At 54.9% G+C, this 15753-nt stretch overlaps 1 protein-coding gene across 2 annotated transcripts in view; it reads left to right on the top strand.

Annotated features, from left to right (window-relative positions):
* Nucleotides 1–15753, top strand: part of SBNO2 (strawberry notch homolog 2) — a 46328-nt gene that overhangs the window by 25924 nt on the left and 4651 nt on the right. For both annotated transcript variants that reach the window (XM_061474648.1, XM_061474649.1), the window contains 17 exons: nucleotides 3392–3484; nucleotides 3998–4094; nucleotides 4469–4629; nucleotides 4963–5096; nucleotides 5610–5700; nucleotides 6776–6919; nucleotides 7427–7544; nucleotides 7897–8002; nucleotides 8176–8329; nucleotides 8699–8875; nucleotides 9500–9597; nucleotides 11722–11804; nucleotides 13428–13628; nucleotides 14048–14223; nucleotides 14379–14510; nucleotides 14710–14845; nucleotides 15392–15504. In XM_061474648.1, coding sequence (XP_061330632.1) covers nucleotides 3392–3484; nucleotides 3998–4094; nucleotides 4469–4629; nucleotides 4963–5096; nucleotides 5610–5700; nucleotides 6776–6919; nucleotides 7427–7544; nucleotides 7897–8002; nucleotides 8176–8329; nucleotides 8699–8875; nucleotides 9500–9597; nucleotides 11722–11804; nucleotides 13428–13628; nucleotides 14048–14223; nucleotides 14379–14510; nucleotides 14710–14845; nucleotides 15392–15504 — 2214 coding nt within the window. The remainder of the gene's footprint in view (nucleotides 1–3391; nucleotides 3485–3997; nucleotides 4095–4468; nucleotides 4630–4962; nucleotides 5097–5609; nucleotides 5701–6775; nucleotides 6920–7426; nucleotides 7545–7896; nucleotides 8003–8175; nucleotides 8330–8698; nucleotides 8876–9499; nucleotides 9598–11721; nucleotides 11805–13427; nucleotides 13629–14047; nucleotides 14224–14378; nucleotides 14511–14709; nucleotides 14846–15391; nucleotides 15505–15753) is intronic.

Raw genomic sequence — 15753 nt, forward strand, 5'->3', positions numbered from 1 at the left:
GTTCTGTTCTGCCATCTGGTTTCCCTCATCTGTTGGGACGGATTACTCACCATTGCACAACCTGCTGTCAGTCACCACGGGGTGCTGGTGGAGCTGGTATCACACACAGCTGCTGGGGCTCAGCTCACAGTGGATGCCCAGCACTGCAGTCCCCTTCCTTCCCTAGGTCATCCTCTTTTGAAGATGGTGGGGGGGAAACCATTCCACATGGATACCCCAGCAGGCAAATCTGGCATGGCCGTGCTTTAGTCACTGTTGTGCTTGGAGGTTCCGTTGTGTTTCGAGGCTGCAGTTTGCAGTTAGCAGTTGTGTCTGACTGGATTGCCATGAAGCGAGCTGGCTCTTTGTCACAGCTGGGAAAGCAGAGTCTTGGCAGCAGCTCTGCTTCCACATGCTGCTGCCGTGTGGCTCAGTGACAGGTTGGGCACTGGAGTGCAGCATGGAGATGAGGGTCCTAGCCTGGACTTGGGAAGTGGAAGCTCCTGCCTGCTTTAGGCTTCCTGGGAGGGCATTCATGCACATCCTCAAGCGGGACACCGGAGCTCTTGCGATGCCATCACCTTCATAGACCTTTGCAGTGTCTGTAGTTGGAGGCAGAGACTTCCACTGCCCCTCTTCCCGTGGATAACTGTGCTGGAGACCAAGGGCTGTGCAGGCAATCCGCACAGGCTGGTAACCTTGGACCAGTTTGAAGTCTGAGGCAGCAGGAAGAGCGTTGAGCTGTTTGAACCAAAGCAGTGGCTGAAGACATCACAGGCTCGGAAACTGGATTCAGAAAGCTAAAAAAGCCAGATCATCCCCCAGCATGGGGAAGGCCTGTTGTTGTCTCCTGTTGTTATTGGGGTTTTACACAGTAGCCTGTGTCACTGCAGGAGCTTCTAGCTTCGTATCTGCAGAGCGTGCAGCAAAAAGCCTTACAGGGAAAAGCTGTTCTAAACCCAGCATAAAGAATGTGAGTGAGGAACAAACGTGTGTCATCTAAGTGTGAGGCTACGTGGCTGGCGGGGGCAGCGGCGTATCTCCGGCCTCTGCATGTTGTTCTCCACGTCTTCCCTTGCCCCTTGTCCTGCAGGTTCAGATAAGGCCAATTAACTCCTTGGAATTCCACTTACAAAGGACTTCCTGTGGCAAAGCATCTCCAGCTATTTTAAACTTGTTGTCTTATCTGTGGGTTGTGAATGCAGAGGTGGCTGCGCCAGGGTGTTGCTTGCTCTCTTGGTGGTGGTCTTTGTTCTCCTGGCTTGGAGCTGTCAGTTCAGCGCATCCTAGTCAGGAGATGTCAGTGTCAGTTTTGCAGCTCCCAGGCCCCCAGGTAAGTGCGTTGTGAGGTTGACTCAGGAGGAGCAATGGTTTTAGGGCCTGAATTTCAAACACCCTTTTTCTGTTGTTGATGGGAGCAAAGGCATGATCTGTGCGAAAGATTAAGGCAGTGCCAAAGGGAAGGTTCCTTGCTTTAAAAGCATGGGGACTTTGCTGATATCCTGCCCCGATATACAAGCCATTTAGATAACCTTTCCTCACCCCTCCCCGCATTGTTGCACCACCACAGTTCTCCATCAGATGGCAGGGATTTTGGTTTCGGAATAGCCGGAGCAGTTCCTAAGAGCAGCCTTGTACTTTGTCCTCTTTAAAACAATGAGCTGTCTTCTGCCGTGTGGCAATGTGAGGATACGGTGTGGAAAGACTCTCCTCTTTCTCTCAGCTGTCCCTGGCACTGGAGAGGTGGCTTTGCAGGAGAGAGGGCAGAGCACAATGGGAGCAACGCATCGCAGGGAGAGCGTGGTGCAGAGCATCCCCAGTGCCCTGAGAAACCCCCATCCCCGGTGCTGAGCCTTCAGGTGGGGTGCTTGTCCCTGAGGAGGAAGTGGCTGGAGGCAGAGCTGCCTTCATGTGCACGTGGGGAGAGCCGTTACCCGTAAAGAAAGGAGGTGGATGTCACTGTTGGATGGAGGAAGAGCTAGGACAGGAGTCAAACCCCTCCGTAACGCTTCATTTGTAATGCAGTTGTGAAATACCTTAGGAAATAGTTCGTGGGATCCGTTGTGCTTCTCCACAGCCATCTCGCCAGTTTACACTGGTTTTAAGACGGGGAAAGCAAAGCCCTGGCCCTGCAGGAGCTGAAGGGTTGGGAGCTGCTGATTCGAACTCATTCCCAGCGTTTGGAAAACGCCAGCACCCTTTTCCTAGCTCAGCACATGGGGAGGGAATTTCTGGCTCCTCAGCCAGCTGAGAGGGTTCCTTTTCCCATGGGAGTCATGGCAAGAGGGGGCAAAGCAGAGAATGAAGCAAAGAGGAAGAAAACGAAGCGAGGCCAAGCCTTGGGGTGTGCAACTGTCAGCGGCTTTGCTCTGTCTCCTGCTCATGTCCCACGTTCCCCTGTGTGCTGCGCGTGCCTCTTCTCATAGCACTGTTAGATGTGAGGCACAGAGGAAGGAGAAAACCAGACTGGGAGGTGAGTGACAGCAGAGAAGGGAGGGAATTGGGCCAGTTCTGTTCTATCCCCTGCTACAGCTCCGGTCCCACCTGCACTGGCCTCCCGGTGTGTTCTGAGCAGATCTGGGCCTAGGTCTTCCTCTTGCCCAAAAAGGAGCTCTTTGCCTGAGCTCAGATTTGTAGGTGGAGATGTTTCACCTGCTCTCCAGATTTGTTGGCACTGAAAATAGCTCTTCCGTCCAGCTTCCTTCTGGTAATTCTGAGTCAGGCTTCCAGGAACAGAGGGTGTGTTTTTGCTTTCTGCCTTGCTTTTTTTTTCTCCTTTAAAAATAGGAAATAATCGGAGTGTTTGTGCTTAAGAACTTCCCATCTTCCACTTCTGCTGCTGGAGCATGGCTCTTTATGTCTGGCACTCCTCGCAGCCTCTAAACTTGGCCTAGTGTTGCTTCTGGAGCTGCTCCTCGCTCGGGATGCTGTGAGCTGCTGGCTTGACCCCGCTCGCTGCCGGGAAATTCCAGTGTGATTTGGTCTGTGTGGGAGCAGACAAAGGATCTCCTTGGCTGTGCCTTCCCAGCTGGGAGTGTCCCTGGAGCTGCTGCCTGGCATTTCGGGGTGACCCATCTTCCTGCTGTGTCGTTACAGCTCCGCAGAGGGGACCCTTGTGCTGCTGGTGCAGGGGCCGAGTGTCCCTGCAGCTCCCATCACGCACGGGCATGCACGGAGTGCTCACGCTCCGTGTGCTTGCCTTGGTCAGGGACTCCCCGTGTGCACGTTGACAAAAGCATCTACAGCATTTCCAGGATTTATTGGTTTCCGGGATGAGTGCCCTGTTCCCAAACAATCAAAGTCCAGGGTGTAAGAGCCGAGCGGAGAGCACAAATACCTGCTGGTGCTCTGTTTTCCTAGTGGTCGGGCTGAGGCTTGAGGCTGCTTTCTCACCAGCACCTTTCTGTTCCAGCTGTTCTCACCCAGCAGATCGTTCAGTGGCTTGAACAGTTCGAATGACCACGTTCCTGCTGGTCCCAACACCCCGCTCCTCATAAGCTACCAGGTGAGAGCGATGCTCGGCTCCAGGAGCATCCACACCAGGCACTCGGTGACATGGCAAGAGCAGTTCTGTTTTCCCTTCAGAGAGAGGGAGGCAAGTCCCTGCTCTTCCCCAGGGGTGTCTTCTGCTTCCCTTGGTGGAACCTCACCGATGTGAAACAAGGATTTGGGCTTCGTGACTTGGCTTTATGCTGCTGAGTACTGAGTTTAAAGCTTGTCTGGATCCCTAGCTCGGGGCCAGGGCAGAGCTCGGGCTCCCCACAGCGCATCTGCCAGGCCATGCAAACATCTTCCCCTAGTTTGATGTGGACCAGGCGCTGAAAGCAGCGGTGGAAGCGGTTGTTGCCCCCCGGGGCGGGCGCTGGCAGATGGTTTTCCTTGTGCTGCTGCAGTTTATAAATGGGATGAATTGGGTCTGTGAATTCGCACAGGGAGGGATCCCTGGGGGTTTCTGCGTAGCGCTGTGTGTGCCCATAGGCCAGTGAGAACATCTGGTCAGTGCTCTGCTTCTTTCCAGTCTCAGGCTCCTGCGGAGGAGGAGGATGAAGGTGAGGAGGAAGAAACAGAAGAGCTGGGGCAAACAGAGACCTATGCAGAATATGTTCCTTCCAAGTGTGAGTGTTGCCATCACATGAGCGTGGGCAGTTCTGCTGACTCCATTGTGGACCAGCCTAATGAACTGCTCCCTTATTTTCCTGCAAGCAGGAAATCACAGCCCAAGCTTGTGATTTGCTGGAGAAACGGGAGTGCTGCTCCCTTGCTGGTCCCGTGCTAACTGAGCACAACACTCCTCTGTTGCTTGCTTTTGGGGGAGGCCTGACGTGCTGCTGGCACTTCCCAGCAGAACAAAAGAGTGAAGAGCTGGGGCTTGTCCCTTTTGCTCCTGAGCAGAGGGCTGCAGACTGTTCACATGAGGGCTGCAGTCCCCTTTTGAGGTGCTTTTGGGAGTGAAGGACTTGACTTCTCCGTTTTCTGTGTTGTCATTTAGCCAAGATTGGGAAGCACCACCCTGACCTGGTGGTAGAGACGAGCACTCTGTCCAGTGTCCCCCCTCCTGACATCACCTACAGCCTCTCCCTGCCACGCTCTGTTGCTGACAAAGGGTCGCTCTCTGCACTACAGCTGGAAGCCATCATTTATGCCTGCCAGGTACGTGGTTCCACCGTGCCCAGCTTGCACTAGCAGGAGACTGCCTTTCGTGTGGATAGATGTTCCATACAGGTGATGAAACTCCAGGAGCTTTGGCATATGACATTTTAAATGCCTTTTGAAAGGGTTATTTGAAGCTGGGGGCTTCTGTGGGAGCTGTTTCCCAAAGAGAACCCTTGACTTGGCCGTGACGCTTGACCGTCCCTGCCGTTGTCTGAGCAGGAAATGCACTTGCATTGATGGGATGTGTGAAAGGGTTAAGTGATGCTCTTACAAGCTTTGTTAGCAAAGGCAAATCTAGTCTCATTTCTGGTTCTGTTCTGGATTTTGCAGCAACATGAAGTTTTATTACCCAACGGGCAGCGAGCTGGGTTCCTCATCGGGGACGGGGCTGGAGTTGGTAAGGGCCGGACAGTTGCAGGCATCATCTTTGAGAATTACCTTAAAGGGAGGAAGAAAGCTCTGTGGTAAGTTGGTGGTGGTGGTTTGGGTTTTCTCTTTTCCCGTAAGACCTTGGAGTTAGTTTGGATCTGGGAGTAAGGAATTCCTTAATGCTGATGTTGGCTTTATAGTTGACTCACGCTGCGGCCTTGGGTAGGTCATTTCCACCTCTTTGTGCCTATTTGCTGTCTGAAATGGGCATATTTCCCCTGCAGCAGTGATGGAGAGTGAGTCACTGTGAAACAGCACGTTATGGAGTGCAGTGTCAAGCCTGTCTCTGCTCTCTTTGAAGTCTGTGGAGGGGTATTCGTGGACTTCCCCGGTGCAGACTCGAGCCCCTGGAGCACGGGCTTTAACTGCAGAGCATGCAGCTTGTCGTCAGCGGCAGCCTGGAGCCTGCTGGAGGCTCTTGGGCTGTGTGGGCAGTTGGAGCTGTGACAGTTTCACACACCTACTGCTGCTTTAGTCAGACTATTAATCACTGTGCCTGCCCTCCCTGTCTCCTTAGGAGATAACCAGACCCACGTCTCACTTCGCAGGTTCAGCGTCTCCAATGATCTCAAGTATGATGCCGAGAGAGACCTGAAGGACATTGAAGCCTCCCACATTCCTGTGCATGCTTTGAATAAGGTAGGAAGAGAAGGTGTAATGGTGTTCTGGCAAACCAGCCCCCAGTAGCAGTGAGATGGAGCCTCCTTAGCACGTAGAGCAGCAGTCACTCCTGCCTCCGCCCGGCTGGTGGCACAGGCAGCAGCAGACAAGCCGCTGCTGTTCCCTCCTCCCAACGGGCTCGTCCCACTCCAGACTCTTGCTATTTTTACATGCTCTGCAGAGCTGCTCTGTGAGCATGGAGCTGGCTCCTGCACCGAGCAAGAAATGGCTCCGGGCAAGTGCAAAGTACAGCAGGACCTGAGCCTTTCTCACCAGTCCCGGAGTCCTGCAGAGGGAAAAGCCCAGTTTTCCTCCAGTTACTCCATGATGAGGACAAAGGACTCCTCAAGAGAAACTGCAGTTGTGTGATGGGTATTCACAGGCTTCTTCGCAGCCTGGGCTTTAACCTCTCCTCTGGTTTGTAACGGTATTGAGCAAGCAGCTCTCATGAAGTCGATGGAAACCACATGTTTTCAACACCTCTGAACGCACCCCGTTAGGAGACTGAAAGGGGTGTTTGTTTTCAGACCACAAAGGCTTTAAATGGAGCTTACTTCAGATTGGGACCATGGGGGTTTTCCCCTTTCCCTTGTATTTCATTACAGGTGGGACCCCTGACAGTAAGACAGGCACCAACCTCACCTGGCCAAAGAGAAAATGATTTTCTAGCAGTAATTAAAACAGCTGAGAGGGCTCAGACCCATTAACCATTCTAAACTGTTGCTAAAACCCAAAGCCACTTCAGTTGGCCAGGAAGTAGAAGTCCGAGCGGTGTCCCCATTTCACTGCGTGCATCCAGATGTGCTGACACATTGGCTGGTGGAACTCCTCCAGACATTTAAAGTCCCTGTCAGCACCGTATCTCAGTGCCAAGAAGTGCTCCAGCTACCAATGGGCTTTGTCCTGTGCTCGGCTCGGGTTTTGTTCTTGAGGCAGGAGCGTGTGTCCTGCAGTCACTGCGCAGTCAGGGGTGGTGGCTGTGGGCACAGGATGGGTGCAGCACGCTGGGGACAAGCATCCTGAGTGCGTGCTCTCGTTCTTCCTCTTCCTGCAGATTAAATACGGTGACACAGCTACCTCAGAAGGAGTCCTCTTTGCCACTTACTCGGCGCTGATCGGCGAAAGCCAGGCGGGCGGGCAGCACAGGACACGCTTAAAGCAGATCTTGGACTGGTGCAGGGAAAACTTTGATGGAGTTGTATCCTTTAAAACAGAAACAAGGGCCACAAGAAAGCTGGACAGGGAAGAAGTGCACGGTTGTGACTGTGCTTCAGCAAGGAACAAAGAGCTTGGGGCCATCTGAAGTCACTGCGAGCAAGTGATGGATGTGGTGGATGTTTAAACGCTGGAAGCACATGCATCCCCCCCACGTTCCTCTCTCCTCCTCCATTCCTCCTCTCTCCTCTTCTGCAATTAGTTAATGGGAGGAGGGGAAGAACGCAGCTGGGGTGAACCTTTTCAGCATTCTTCTCCCTCAGCATTACAAGGCAAGACACACCTTAGAAGTGAAGGGAGAGAAAGGGGGAAATGGCTTCAGGCTCTGAGGAGCACAGGACTAGGCGAGCCCAATCATTCCATGGAGGGAGTCAGTGCCGTTGATACTGGGTTGTTCAGTTGGTTGTAAGAGGCTGGGTTGTATTTTCTGTCTGCTCCCACCCTCGGCATGAAAACGGATCCTTTCTCCTTAACTGCCATTCCCCTCCAGATTGTGTTTGATGAATGCCACAAAGCCAAAAACGCCAGCTCGACTAAAATGGGCAAAGCCGTGCTGGACCTTCAGAACAAGCTGCCTCAAGCCAGGGTTGTTTATGCCAGTGCCACAGGTAAGCTGCTCCCAGCACTGTGTGGTCCCCTCTGTGATCCGAAGGATGCCCTTGAGATGTGCACAGAGAGAGGTGGCGGTGGTGCCGCAGTGCTAGAGGGGAGCCTGGTGTGCTAAGGTCTGCCCCAAGCCCCATCACTGCCATTACTTGTGACCTTATGGCAAGGCAGACCAACTTCTCCCCAGTTTAACCTGTTTCTGGCTGGTGGTTCAGCTCTCTGGTGATGCTTAGCCACTTAGTGTGTGGCAGGCAATGACTGGGAAGGTCCTTGGGTTTCCTAAGGCACAATGGCAAATGGCTCTCTTCTTCAGCCAAAACTCTTCACAACTAAGAGGGAATTGTGTCCAAACAGGTGCCTCTGAGCCAAAAAACATGATTTACATGAGCCGCCTGGGGATCTGGGGGAAGGGCACCCCTTTCAGAGCGTTTGATGAGTTCCTGCATGCAATTGAAAAGAGGTGAGTGATGGCCAGCGTCTCTTTTCGTGTGGCTTATGCTTACTGCACCCATCGCCCTTTGGGAGATGGGTGCAATGCCTGAGGACGGTGCCTGGCAGAGGGAGGTGGTGGTTCTGCAGGGGCAGCTGCCCTGTAGCAGAGGATGGGGTTTCACCGCTGTGTTCCTCTCCCAGGGGAGTGGGTGCAATGGAGATCGTGGCCATGGATATGAAGGTCAGTGGAATGTACATTGCCAGGCAGCTCAGTTTCACTGGAGTGACCTTCAGAATCGAGGAGATCCCGTTGGATCAGCAGTACAAGATTGTCTACGACAAGGCAGCCAAGTTGGTGAGCTGGTCCCACTGCAGTGGGGCGACTGATGGTTGATCACACGGGAGGGTTCAAAGCCCCTAAACGTGGCCGTGAGCACAGACTTGGCTTGTCCGTAAGAAAAGGCCCTATGTGCTCAGCCCATATAAAAACCCAATCTTACACTTTTTAGCTTCTATTTAGAAGTTTGATATTTGCAAAGCAGAGCTTGCAACCAGCACGCTAATGCACCAAGGAGAGGGTGACCACAGAGTTCATTCAGCCCAACACAAGGCCATAAATACCGCTGTTAAATCAGATGATCAAACTCCAGCCTGCCCTAATGGCTAATGAAATAACTCATAAGAACTGAGCCATTAACTCAGCCTTGCTCCGTGTTGTCTGCAGTGGGCAGAGGCCTTGATGGTGTTCCAGCACGCAGCCGACTGGATCGGCCTGGAGTCTCGGAAGTCCCTGTGGGGTCAGTTCTGGTCAGCTCACCAGCGCTTCTTCAAGTACCTCTGCATTGCTGCTAAAGTCCGGCGGCTCGTGGAGCTGGCCAGGGAGGAGCTGGCCAAGGACAAGGTATGGTGCAGAGCTCACTGCCGGCAGCAGCATCAGGCTGCTCGTGGTGCAGGTGGGCTGTTTCTTGTAGTACAACCAAAGGGAGTTAATCCCTGTCCAGTGCGGCTTGGAAGCAGCATCAAACCTCTTTAAGGCTGGAGTTCTCTCCCTGTTAACTGGGATGAAGCGAGTGTCTGGGTGCCTGAGGATGCTCACAGTAAATGAGACTGAGGAGTTAACGTGGCCTCGTCTGCCAAGGCATTGCCCACTGTTTGCTTCCATGGGCAAGCTGAGCTGAACAGGGTATTTTGGGTCAGGTACCAGATCCTTCATCTCAAGCACAGCTCTGTCCTGTCATCCTTTTGGATGCAACTTGGAAATTGTAGGCAGAAACTGCCTAGCAAAGTCAGGTACTTTCTGCATTCAGTTATCCTCTGTGGTGTGAGCATAGCTGAGGGGCTGGATGCTGAAAGGTTGGAGAGATGGTTCTTCATCAGGAGCCCCAGCAAGTATTTGGGGCAGGGTTCAAGGGGAAATGTACCTGGGATGGGAAACAGCCTCTTGGGAGCCTGGAGCTGTTCCCTGATGCTGGCTGCAGTGCTGCTGCTCTGACACCTTGTGTGCTGTCTCTTGTGTGTCCTGCAGTGTATTGTCATCGGGCTGCAGTCCACCGGGGAGGCTCGCACCAGAGAGGTCCTGGATGAGAACGATGGGCACCTGAATTGTTTTGTCTCTGCTGCAGAGTGAGTTAAAGATCCCTGGTTTTCCTCTGGGGGGATGCATGGGAGGCTGGGTGCTAGGGAAAGCCCTGCCCTGGGGCCACTGTCACTTGCAGCTCTTGAAATGCAGTTCCCCAAGGCCTCACCCAATTCGAGCTGTAAATGGAGAGGATGCTCAGCTGGGTCCTGGGGGCACTGTCTCTTCAATGGGACTTCATGAGCTTGATCATGGATTTTGGAGTCTTCTGTGGTCCAAACTTGCGTGAGCAGCCTGCTCCAAGTCTACACACGTGAAAGGATTGGCAGGTGTAGGAGAACCAGAAACATGAGCTCAGATGTAGTCTGTGGGGGTCTGAGTCTGGAAAACGGGGCTGTTGACACTGAAGAAACGAGCAGGAGAATCTTGTGTAATGCCAGAGGCTGGGATGGTAACGTGAGGCAGCACCACTGGAGCAATGAGTGCTCCATGGTTCCCGGTGCTGGCTTTCAGCACGTGTACGGAGCAGGACCAGTCTCCTGGTTGTGCTGCCTTTGTTCTGAGCTAAAAGGAGGGTTGGTCGTGCCTGAAGTGGAGCCAGGAGCAGGACTCACGGTACCCTTTCAGCAGGGAATGAGGCTCATGCTCCTCGTTTCAGCCCACCCCATAAACCCGGCTGCTCCTGCAGGATGGGTGACAAAGCCCTGGGGCACTGGGTTGTGTCCCCTGCTCTGCCGGTGGCAGGGCTGCTCCTGTTCTCTTTTGAAGTGACTTTTGATGCAGGTGGAAGCAAGGAGAGGTGCCAGAGGCTGTGTGTGTCCAGGGCAGGCCAGGCTTTCCTCGTTGGCAGGGGTTGTGTTGGTCACTGAATGCCAGTTTGGTGACAGCGCGCAGGGCGAGTCTGACAACTGCTTGGGTCAGTTGGGTCTCTTGAGTTGCTTTTCCTGTCACAGAATTCCCAAGGAGAATTCCAGGTCGGGAGCACTCTGAGGTCCCTTTAAGCCAGTCAATGCTCACAGTTGTAGAGGCAGGAGCCCTTTGTCCAGCAGCACTGGCCAGGTCACCGAGTGCCTTCAGGCGTCTGCTGAGCCTCCGGTTCTGCTGTCCTGGTTTTCCAGCACTTGAGGGGATTTCTCCAAGGGGAATGTGCTGGGAAGAGCCCTGAGAAACAGGGCTCAAAACAAGCAGCTTCTTCAGTGCGTGACACCAGCCCAGCCGTTGTCCCCAGGGCAGCCAGGGGGAAATGAGAGTGAGCGTTTGCACTTTGAGCCCAGAGTCACCCCAGCACCCAGGGTGACAGAGCCCTTCCTGCTGTCTTTGTCTCCTTCAGCCCCTCACACCAAGGGTGCTGGAGCTCCCTCCCTGGTTCCCAAGGCTCCCTTTCTCTCATGGGGACGAGTTCTCATGTCCATACTCTCAGCTGTCGCTTCCACATTGGTTTTTTACCCCCTAGGGCTCATTGAGCGCTGGCTCCTCATCGCACCCACTCACCATGATGAGCATTCGTGCATTTGCTCTTTCATTTGCAGACCAGCCCACAGAAACGTTTGCTTTCCACCTCTTCTGATGTTTTCCATTCACCTGAAGCCACTGGGGCTCCATGGTTGGTCCCTTTGCTGTGTTTGATGGGGGCGAGCAGGCCCTGTGTGGTGGAGACCATTTGTTGGACAGCCTGACCCTCTGCTGTCAGGCCGTGGAGAGGGGCTGGGACACTGGGATTGACTGGATTTTTCCATAGTGATGTAACAGCTTCCCAGCAGAGTGTTTCCCACTTCAAACTCCCTCTCAGTTGCTATATAAAGGTCTTGCAACTTCAGCCTGCCCCGTAGGAGCGCAGAGCCGGGGTCTGCTCAGCTTTGCTTTCCTGGGAATGGCCTCGGGAGCAGCAGGGAGGCCCCAGCAGAGGCGCCATTCCCAGCACTGCAATCCCTCATCACACCCATTGCATGGCTGAGGATCCCATGGGAGAGCCCGCTGGTGACCCACGTGCTGCTGGTGGTGGTGCAAGGGGTTATCCCCCCATCATGAAATGTGGAGCTGGATGAGCTTTAGGGTCCCTTCCAAGCCCAACCATTCCATGGTTCTGTGGTGTCAGGTACACGTTGCTACGGGATAACCGGCAGATGTTCCTGTTCCTGGTAGCTAGAATAAATTTTGCATCTTACTTTCAGAGGCGTCTTTCTATCACTAATTCAGAAGCACTTTCCTTCAACCAAAAGAAAGAGAGAAAAAGGAACTGGCATTAAAAGAAAACGTAAGAGCACGCTCCACTGTCCAGCATCTGACCTCCCGCCTTGCGCTTCCCCCCCAGCCACTCAGCTGCTTCTTTTCCTTTTTCCCTTTTCCCTCCTTGGTGCTTTTTGCTGCCCTGGGTTCACTTTGCCTCCCGCACATCTCCCATCGCTCGCTCTGGGCTGGAGGAGGCAGCTCCAGGCCGCTCAGCCCATCCTCCCTGTCACCCACTTCCCTGTCCCAGGCAGGTCCTCGCCTCCTCCATGTGCCTGGAGGATGCCCCTTCCCTTAGCCGCTGCCTTGCCCTGCCTGGGGCAGATAGCACAACAGCCTGCATGCCCAAAGCCCTCTTGCAGCAAGGGGGGGGGGTCTCTCCATTGCCCTTTACCTATAGCATGGTGGGGGGAAATCACTTCCCTGTCCAAATTACTGCCTGCAGCTGCAGGTAAGAAGAGCTTTGGGATTTCTGCTCCAGTGGGATGTGAGAAAGGGGCAAGAGGGGGGCAGCAGCACTGGCAGGTTGTGGAGGTTCCCTTGGCTGGCTGCTGCTGCAGAGCAGGCTGTGCAAGCAGGTTTGCGAGCCCTCTCGTGCAGCAGGGGTGTGTCTTAACCGTGCGTGGAGGGAAACAGCAGCCCAAAACACTGGCACCTTCCCATGTCCTGCACATTGCTCTGGAAGCAGTCAAACCTGCAGGCTCCTTCCCTTGAGGAGTGGGCTCTGCTTAGCACGGGCTGTGTGTTCATCCTGACGTGTGTGGCTGGCTGCATCCTGATGGTCCTAGCTGCATCCTGATGGTCCTAGCTGCATCCTGATGGTCCTAGCTGCATCCTGATGGTCCTAGCTGCATCCTGATGGTCCTAGCTGCATCCTGATGGTCCTAGCTGCATCCTGATGGTCCTAGCTGCATCCTGATGATCCTAGCTGCATCCTGATGATCCTAGCTGCATCCTGATGTCCTAGCTGCATCCTGATGATCCTAGCTGCATCCTGATGTCCTAGCTGCACCCTGATGATCCTAGCTGCACCCTGATGTCCTAGCTGCATCCTGATGTCCTAGCTGCATTCTGATGTCCTAGCTGCACCCTGATGATCCTAGCTGCATCCTGATGATCCTAGCTGCATCCCGATGATCCTAGCTGCATCCTGATGTCCTAGCTGCATCCTGATGTCCTAGCTGCATCCTGATGTCCTAGCTGCATCCCAATGGTCCTAGCTGCATCCCGATGATCCTAGCTGCATCCTGATGTCCTAGCTGCATCCTGATGTCCTAGCTGCATCCTGATGATCCTAGCTGCATCCTGATGATCCTAGCTGCATCCCGATGTCCTAGCTGCATCCCAATGGTCCTAGCTGCATCCCGATGATCCTAGCTGCATCCTGATGATCCTAGCTGCATCCCGATGATCCTAGCTGCATCCTGATGATCCTAGCTGCAGCCCTGAGAAAGATTGCCTTGGTCTTCCTTTCTCTCTTTTCCTTTCGCTCTCCCTGCCCTTCTCTGCCTCCCTTCCTAACTGCCCGCACCCGCCCGAGAGGCTCTGTCCAGGCTCAGCCTTTCCTCTGGGGCAAGCTCAGCTTCAGTTCTCCTCCTCTGTGTGCATGGGGCTGGGGCTCTGCCCTGACGCTGCTCCCTTCTGGGTGCAGGGAAGCAGAGGGGCCGCTGCGCCAAGGCCCTGAAGGGCGTGTGTGAGCTCACGGGTGTCATCAAGATCAGCGACGACAGCAGCACCGACTCCGACATGGGGCTCGACAGCGACTTCAACTCCTCCCCGGAGTCCATGTTTGAGGCGGACGATGTCATCTTCGTGGAGCACACGTTCAACGGCTTCGCAGGCGAGGACAGGAGTGAGTGGGGCAGAGCGGGGTTGGGGGGGAGCCGGTGTCACCCAGCGCCCCACGGCTGGCATCAGGCACCCAGCGCCCCGCAGAGCCTGGAGAGCAAATGGAGACCCTTTGGGGGATGGCTGATGCCAGGCTCTCCTGGTGTCTTGGAATGGTGAAGTGAGGTTTTATCCTGTGAGGGTCCAGTTTGGGCTTGTGAGATGGAGTCCCATGAGCCTGCTGTGGTCAGTGAGCAGGAGGAGTTTGCCCTGCCTGCTTCTTCCCCCCCCATCCAAATGGGGAAGCGCAGAATTCACTCCCTGCTCAGCAGCACTTACTGCAAATCAATGTGTCTTTACCTGCTCATCAGACAGTGCCCTCAGAAGCCCTTTGGGACGATTTGCAGTTACCAGGTAACTGAACTTCTGCGTTTTCCATTGCAGGTAATTTCCCCATCCTGCCTTCCCAGAGGGAGACGCACGGCCTGAGGGAACTCGAGCACGTGGAAAAGATGAAGCAGGACCTCCTAGCAAAAGTAAAAGCACTGGGCAAAGAGCTACCTCTCAATACCTTGGATGAACTGATCAATCACTTTGGGGGCCCGGAGCACGTGGCTGAGGTACTCCTCATTGCGGTGGCACTGGGTGACAGGGAAAGGGGCCAGCAAAGGAGGCTCCTGCTGGGAGAGGGTTCCCTCTCCTTTCCTTGTGCCCCATCGAGCGCTGACCTGGAGCGTGCAGGTCTCTGCCCTCTGCTCACAGCCTCTCTCCGCAGATGACAGGGCGCAAGGGCCGCGTGGTGTGCAGACCGGACGGCTCCGTCGTGTTCGAGTCCCGTGCGGAGCAAGGCCTCTCCATAGACCACGTCAACCTGAAGGAGAAGGAGCGGTTTATGAAAGGAGAGAAGGTGAGTCAGGACCTGTGCAGGGGTGCACGGAGAGGGGAGGGAAGGAGAGGGGCCCTCTCTATGCTCGTGCTTTGCTTTCCGTCTGTGTGACCTCCTGGAAGGGGATGGAGCCCTGGGTTCCCCTCCTTGCGCTGGGGCCACCCTTGTGCTTCTGTTGAGGGACCTCACGCTCCTTTCTCCCTTGTTCTCTCTCCCTTAGCTTGTAGCAATAATCTCCGAGGCCTCCAGCTCAGGGATCTCTCTCCAAGCAGACAGACGGGTGAAGAACCAGAAGCGCCGCGTCCATATGACACTGGAGCTGCCCTGGAGCGCGGACCGGGCCATCCAGCAGTTCGGTGAGGGCTGGGTGTCCCTGGGCACTGTCCCCATCCTCTGAGCCTGGTGCAGCCCACGAGGCCTCGGGCAGCCCTGGGGAGGTGAGGGGAGCGTGGTCCTCGTGCTGCCCCTGGCACCTCCCAGAGCTCTCCAGGGTGGAAACGCAGACACAAACCGGTCGTGGCTGATTGATCTTGTGGGGAAGGCTTGTGTCGGCTGCAGGAGGGATTCAGGGGGAGCCCTTCATACGTGGTCACAGCGTGTGCTCGTGGAACGCGCTGGGAGAGCCTGGGGCTTTCTGTGCCAGGATGGGGAGGGAGCCTGGGGAGCTCCAACTGGGGAGTCACTGCGCTGCTCCTGGACGTCGGGGCTATGAACTCAGCTCTGCGGAGGTCTCGGGATGCTGAATGCGCCTGTGCCTCTGTCCTTTGCCCCCAGAGTGAGATCTCCTTTGGAAACCAGCAGGATGTCCACAGGATGCTCTCCCCTCTTTGCTCAGTTTCCCTTCCCGTAGCAGACAGGCTGGACCAACCTCTCCTTTCCCCTCTGCTCTCGCATCCTTGCAGGTCGAACGCACCGATCGAACCAGGTTTCTGCTCCAGAGTATGTCTTCCTTATCTCTGAGCTGGCAGGGGAGAGGAGGTTTGCATCCATCGTGGCCAAGCGGCTGGAGAGCCTGGTAAGTGCCCTGCAGCAGAGAGAGCAGGGTGGTGTCAGCTCCAGCTCTCTCTGAGGAGCTTCCATCTCGGTGTTCCCACTGCGTAACCAGTCCAGGGGATTGCATCACCCACCCCTTACTGAGGGCATTGCAGTGGGGGAAGGCTTTTGGCATCCTGGGATGTGGGAAAGGAAGTGAAGAATATGTAAGGCACCAGGAGGGATCTTAGGGAAGCAGAACCCAGTTCCAGATGCTGGAATTCCCCTGTTA

This window comes from Pezoporus flaviventris, unplaced genomic scaffold, assembly GCF_033815535.1.
Source record: "Pezoporus flaviventris isolate CSIRO_AGI_PZ_B2104156 unplaced genomic scaffold, CSIRO_AGI_Pfla_v1 ptg000080l, whole genome shotgun sequence".
Lineage (NCBI taxonomy): Eukaryota > Metazoa > Chordata > Aves > Psittaciformes > Psittacidae > Pezoporus > Pezoporus flaviventris.